Genomic DNA, 7,015 nt, shown 5'->3' with positions numbered 1-7,015 from the left:
TCAATGTCCAGAATCTTTTCGACACATTTATTCTCAAGTTGTTTCTTTTCACAAAGCTCTCTGCAGGTGCTCAGCTTGTTGTTGTCTTTACCTGTCTGCAATAGTTGACCGGACCCGAGGAGCACGTTCTGCTACTTCTCCCCCTAATCTTAAATCTCCGCAGTTAGGAGAAGAGGAAGGCTTAACAAAGACAAAGAGATTAGAAGATGTGGTGACATTTGCGATAAGGAACATATTTGACCAGCAGCTGTGACAGTCTAAGCCAGGGGTGTCAAACTCAAATACAGAGTGGGCCTAAATTTTAAACTGAACGAAGTCGCGGGCCGAGGTTGAACAAATTAATCCTTTAATAGGGACCCAAACAAGTTTTGCATTGAATATTGACCAAGCAAGGCTTATATAACTGTATAGTGACATGCAAAATCCAGTTTTAAATAATAATAATTAAAAAATATCAATATCATATCAAATAAAATAAAAATACAAATTGACTGCCTCTTTTCGACGGCGGGTTTGAGTTGGGGAAGGGTTTGGTGCTAGCGGGGATGTATATTGTAGCGTCCCGGAAGAGTTAGTGATGCAAGGGGTTCTGGGTATTTGTTCAGTTTTGTTTATGTTGTTTTACGGTGCGGATGTTCTCCTGAAATGTGTTTGTCATTCTTGTTTGCTGTGGGTTCACGTCTGGCGTATATTTGTAACAGTGTTAAAGTTGTTTATACGGCCAACCTCAGTGTGACCTGTATGGCTGTTGACCAAGTATGCCTTGCATACACTTGTGTGTGTGTGTGTGTATGAGCCGCATATATTATGTGAGTGGGCCGGCACGCTGTTTGTATGGAGGAAAAGCGGACGTGGCGACATGTAGAGAACGCCATAGGCAGTGCTTTTACGGCCCGCAACCAATATTATTGTCCGGGTGGAAATCGGGAGAAATTTGGGAGGGGCACTGAACTTCGGGAGTCTCCCGGGAAAATCGGGAGGGTTGACGAGTATGAGTATTAGTGGTGAATGCGGTGTTACAGCGGCGGGCCAGCTCTGTTAATTTGATATTGCCTCTAGGGCCAAATTAAATTCAACGTCGGGCCAGAGTTTGACACCCATGGTCTAAGCTGTTTAGCAGACCACCTCTGCCCAGCTCCGGTGTGGAAAAAACTAACAAACTGATGAGAAAATAAATAACTTCAAGAAGTTCATTTGATATCAGCAGGAATCGTACAAACTTGTAATATTTCCTAGTGTGGAATGATAGAGAAGGTTTGATCAAGTGCAATTATTCACACAGAGGACAATGTTAGGTATGAAAAACACAAATTCAGGGATATTCAACTAAAGTGTTTTGGGGGCCACAATTCCAAAAAGTTAAGGACTGGAGTCCGAAATGTCTCCCTTCCCCAACAGTCTTATTCAGTATATTTCATGCATTTACCACCTTGGCCTTCGGTGATGTCCAACTTCAATGATTACCTTTCAAAATACCACATGATCATTGCTAGAGAAATACATGAATTGATTAACGTGGACCCCGACTTAAACAAGTTGAAAAACTTATTGGGGTGTTACCATTTAGTGGTCAATTGTACGGAATATGTACTGTACTGTGCAATCTACTAATAAAAGTATCAATCAATCAGTCATTACAAACGCTTTTCTACCTTCAAGGTAATCAAAGCGCTTTGACACTATTTCCACATTCACCCCCAAAAATCCAATCCAATCCAATCGTTACAGAAACACATTTCGAAAAACAAAAATTAAAAAGAGGACTTAAAGTGGTGCTTTGAGGAACGCCTTAGTTATGTAAATCACACATTTGGACCCCAGTGTGGGAATGTGAGGAAATGACATGAATGTTTGTGCCACTGCTTAATAACGGTTTCAGAAATACAATTCGGGTCAATTAACTTAGCTGTGATTTTCTTCCCAGCATGGAAATTTTAAAATAGCAAATATTAATGCAGTATGAAGACTGTTTGAATGTAGACACACAGAATCATCATACTGCTGTGATTATATGCATCAAGTGTTCATTCAAGGCTAAGGAAAAATATGGCGATATATATGGTGTATCGTGACATGGCCTAAAACTATCGAGATATCAAAAAAGGCCATATCGCCCCAGCCCTATATCGGAGATGTTTAAAGCAAGGTATTATTAGTTTTTTCTGCTGATATCAGACCGATATCAGATCAGGACACTTTGCATTAAAAAGCAATAGACAGACGGGAACAGTTTGACAATTTTATCATAGAAGAGAAATATAGCAATGCCTTTTTTAAAGTATATTTTCTATAACTGAACACGTGACAAGATGTAATTGCCCTGTGAGCGAATGAATCACTCTCACCCCCCCCCCCCCCACACTTTCACCTATTTCGATGGGATTACAGCGGACTTCATGCAGGGATTTTACTGGAGCGGCACATAAGGAGCTTGTTGCCAATTGGACAGGCAACACACGTGCTCACATGTACTCGGTGTATTTTTAGCAACCTTAATGAAGTACTAATTTGGCCTGCTTGTGATTTTTTTTTTTACCCCCCCCTTCGAATCCTTCTTTAAATCAGAGATCACAACCTGTGAAGGCGGCACCACAGAGTGTGGTCACGGTTGCCTGGCAACAGACGAGGGTCCAGTGTGTGTTTGCCCGAAAGGGTCCGTATTGCAGGAGGATGGGCAGACCTGTACAGGTACGCACTTTCTGAATAAAACGCATCAACACTTGTATTTTGAATGAAGTGCAAAAAAACTTACAATAGAATGTTTACATAATGGAGATTACAAAACCAGAAACTAGTGTTATTTGTGTTGTCGCAGGCTGCACGTCTGCAGACAGAGGGGGCTGCAGCCAGCTGTGCACACCAGTAGCAGCCACTAGGTGGCAGTGTGCGTGTCTGCCAGGCTACCAGCTCCATCGAGACAACAAGCAGTGCATTGCCTCAGGTGAGTAGTCTTATCATCACTTGCTGGAAACAAGTAAACACTCGTGTTTTTTTATCTTCCCTAACAGGACCACCGCCATATCTGCTCGTCGCCAGTCTGGTGGGCGTCTACCGGTTAAATACGGATGGCACCGAGGGTCATGTCATTGCCGAGGAGCCCAGAGGAGCGATCGTATCTGTGGACTATGACCCTGTGCACAACAATGTAAGAACCACTCCTCTACTATGTTCTACCTCTGCAGTATTTGAAAAACACAGTAAATCAGGGCGCTTCATGTGACACACAACCACAAATGTATTCACAGCTCATTCCTGCTCCGTCACTGATAGTGTGAGTCTAGCAAGGGGACAGGTGTGATCCCCAGTGGTGTCAGATAAATTTGCAAATTGACGTTAATTTGCTCCAATGGGCTCACCACCCATAGCAGGGGCCATAGAGGTCGGGTGCATTGTGAGCTGGGCGGCAGCCGAAGGCAGGGCACTTGGCGGTCCGATCCTCGGCTACAGAAGCTAGCTCTTGGGACGTGGAACGTCACCTCACTGGGGGGGAAGGAGCCTGAGCTAGTGCGCGAGGTAGAGAAGTTCCGGCTGGATATAGTCGGACTCACCTCGACGCACAGCAAGGGCTCTGGAACCAGTTCTCTCGAGAGGGACTGGACCCTCTTCCACTCTGGCGTTGCCGGCAGTGAGAGGCGACGGGCTGGGGTGGCAATTCTGGTTGCCCCCCGGCTCAAAGCCTGTACGTTTGAGTTCAACCCAGTGGACGAGAGGGTAGCTTCCCTTCGCCTTCGGGTGGGGGGACGGGTCCTGACTGTTGTTTGTGCTTACGCACCAAACAGCAGTTCAGAATACCCACCCTTTTTGGGTACACTCGAGGGAGTACTGGAAAGTGCTCCTCCGGGTGATTCCCTTGTCCTACTGGGAGACTTCAACGCTCATGTTGGCAACGACAGTGAAACCTGGAGAGGCGTGATTGGGAAGAATGGTCGCCCGGATCTAAACCCGAGTGGTGTTTTGTTATTGGACTTTTGTGCTCGTCACAGTTTGTCGATGACAAACACCATGTTCAAACATAAGGGTGTCCATATGTGCACTTGGCACCAGGACACCCTAGGCCGCAGTTCCATGATCGACTTTGTAGTTGTGTCATCGGATTTGCGGCCTTATGTTTTGGACACTCGGGTGAAGAGAGGGGCGGAGCTTTCTACCGATCACCACCTGGTGGTGAGTTGGCTGCGATGGTGGGGGAGGATGCCGGACAGACCTGGCAGGCCCAAGCGCATTGTGAGGGTCTGCTGGGAACGTCTGGCAGAGTCTCCTGTCAGAGAGAGTTTCAATTCACACCTCCGGGAGAACTTTGAACATGTCACGAGGGAGGTGCGGGACATTGAGTCCGAGTGGACCATGTTTCGAACCTCTATTGTCGAGGCGGCTGATTGGAGCTGTGGCCGCAAGGTTGTTGGTGCCTGTCGTGGCGGTAATCCCAGAACCCGTTGGTGGACACCAGCAGTGAGGGATGCCGTCAAGCTGAAGAAGGAGTCCTATCGGGTTCTTTTGGCTCATAGGACTCCGGAGGCAGTGGACGGGTACAGACGGGCCAAGCGGTGCGCAGCTTTAGCGGTCGCGGAGGCAAAAACTCGGACATGGGAAGAGTTCGGGGAAGCCATGGAAAACGACTTCCGGACGGCTTCGAAGCGATTCTGGACCACCATTAGGCGCCTCAGGAAGGGGAAGCAGTGCACTATCAACACCGTGTATGGTGCGGATGGTGTTCTGCTGACTTCGACTGCGGATGTTGTGGATCGGTGGAGGGAATACTTCGAAGACCTCCTCAATCCCACCAACACGTCTTTCTTTGAGGAAGCGGTGCCTGGGGAATCTGTAGTGGACTCTCCTATTTCTGGGGCTGAGGTCGCTGAGGTAGTTAAAAAGCTCCTCGGTGGCAAGGCCCTGGGGGTGGATGAGATCCGCCCGGAGTTCCTTAAGGCTCTGGATGCTGTGGGGCTGTCTTGGTTGACAAGACTTTGCAGCATCGCGTGGACATCGGGGGCGGTACCTCTGGATTGGCAGACCGGGGTGGTGGTCCCTCTCTTTAAGAAGGGGGACCGGAGGGTGTGTTCCAACTATCGTGGGATCACACTCCTCAGCCTTCCCGGTAAGGTTTATTCAGGTGTACTGGAGAGGAGGCTTCGCCGGATAGTCGAACCTCGGATTCAGGAGGAACAGTGTGGTTTTCGTCCTGGTCGTGGAACTGTGGACCAGCTCTATACTCTCGGCAGGGTTCTTGAGGGTGCATGGGAGTTTGCCCAACCAGTCTACATGTGCTTTGTGGACTTGGAGAAGGCATTTGACCGTGTCCCTCGGGAAGTCCTGTGGGGAGTGCTCAGAGAGTATGGGGTATCGGAATGTCTTATTGTGGCAGTCCGCTCCCTGTATGATCAGTGCCAGAGCTTGGTCCGCATTGCTGGCAGTAAGTCGGACACGTTTCCAGTGAAGGTTGGACTCCGCCAAGGCTGTCCTTTGTCACCGATTCTGTTCATAACTTTTATGGACAGAATTTCTAGGCGCAGTCAAGGCGTTGAGGGGTTCCGGTTTGGTGGCCACGGGATTAGGTCTCTGCTTTTTGCAGATGATGTAGTCCTGATGGCTTCATCTGGCCGGGATCTTCAGCTCTCACTGGATCGGTTCGCAGCCGAGTGTGAAGCGACCGGAATGAGAATCAGCACCTCCAAGTCCGAGTCCATGGTTCTCGCCCGGAAAAGGGTGGAGTGCCATCTCCGGGTTGGGGAGGAGACCCTGCCCCAAGTGGAGGAGTTCAAGTACCTAGGAGTCTTGTTCACGAGTGGGGAAAGAGTGGATCGTGAGATCGACAGGCGGATCGGTGCGGCGTCTTCAGTAATGCGGACGTTGTATCGATCCGTTGTGGTGAAGAAGGAGCTGAGCCGGAAGGCAAAGCTCTCAATTTACCGGTCGATCTACGTTCCCATCCTCACCTATGGTCATGAGCTTTGGGTCATGACCGAAAGGATAAGATCACGGGTACAAGCGGCCGAAATGAGTTTCCTCCGCCGTGTGGCGGGTCTCTCCCTTAGAGATAGGGTGAGAAGCTCTGCCATCCGGGAGGAGCTCAACGTAAAGCCGCTGCTCCTCCACATCGAGAGGAGCCAGATGAGGTGGTTCGGGCATCTGGTCAGGATGCCACCCGAACGCCTCCCTAGGGATGTGTTTAGGGCACGTCCAGCTGGTAGGATGCCACGGGGAAGACCCAGGACACGTTGGAAAGACTATGTCTCCCGGCTGGCCTGGGAACGCCTCGGGATCCCCCGGGAAGAGCTAGACGAAGTGGCTGGAGATAGGGAAATCTGGGCTTCCCTGCTTAGGCTGCTGCCCCCGCGACCCGACCTCGGATAAGCGGAAGATGATGGATGGATGGATGGACGTTAATTTGGTTAGGTTTGTTATTTCGAACGAAAAAATAAACTATTTCACAGTTCATTTCCCAGTCGTTTGTTTTAGTACAAAAATGCATTAATTGAATTAAAGTCTGATTTAATAAATTATAAGACTTGTTTACATAATTAAAAAAGTGTGAAAAAAATTGTAACGGGGTCCGCCGTCAAATAAAATTCTGCTTCGGGCCCCAATTTAGCCAGGTGCTGCTCTGTACTGCCAAGGGTGTTTACACCTTTTCCACCATGGGCCGAATACTTAAATATGAAAAGATGCGGAGGAACACGATATTTTTATATAATTCTATGAAAAGGAAATACTATTTTTTTTTTATAACTTGTAAATGTATAAGTTTTGTTTCAAAAGATGAAGACTTTCCTCTTTAAATTGTGCCTTTTTGCTCTATTTGACAGCAATTTCTGTATTTTTTTAAAATCATTTTATTTTTGAGAAACACTGGTATTTTTTATGTCTATTTCTGTATAGAAAATATTAATGCATATTTTCAAATGTATAAGCTTTTTTTTAAAAGACCAACATTTTAATCTATAAAGTGTACCTTTTGGCTCAAATGTTATACCTATTTTTGCATTTGTTGCAATAATTTTATTGTAGAGGAATATTG

The 7,015-nt window shown here is 47.3% G+C and overlaps 1 protein-coding gene and 1 long non-coding RNA gene across 2 annotated transcripts in view; one reads left to right on the top strand and one right to left on the bottom strand.

The window, feature by feature from the left end:
• Positions 1–7,015, bottom strand: part of LOC133545994 (uncharacterized) — a 49,485-nt gene that overhangs the window by 747 nt on the left and 41,723 nt on the right. The gene's annotated exons all lie outside the window — the stretch shown is intronic.
• Positions 1–7,015, top strand: part of egf (epidermal growth factor) — a 50,190-nt gene that overhangs the window by 20,715 nt on the left and 22,460 nt on the right. Inside the window, exons 8-10 of the mRNA XM_061891771.1 lie at positions 2,566–2,688; positions 2,816–2,941; positions 3,009–3,145. Coding sequence (XP_061747755.1) covers positions 2,566–2,688; positions 2,816–2,941; positions 3,009–3,145 — 386 coding nt within the window. The remainder of the gene's footprint in view (positions 1–2,565; positions 2,689–2,815; positions 2,942–3,008; positions 3,146–7,015) is intronic.

This window comes from Nerophis ophidion, linkage group LG29, assembly GCF_033978795.1.
Source record: "Nerophis ophidion isolate RoL-2023_Sa linkage group LG29, RoL_Noph_v1.0, whole genome shotgun sequence".
Lineage (NCBI taxonomy): Eukaryota > Metazoa > Chordata > Actinopteri > Syngnathiformes > Syngnathidae > Nerophis > Nerophis ophidion.
This window is presented reverse-complemented; position numbering and strand designations above follow the sequence as displayed.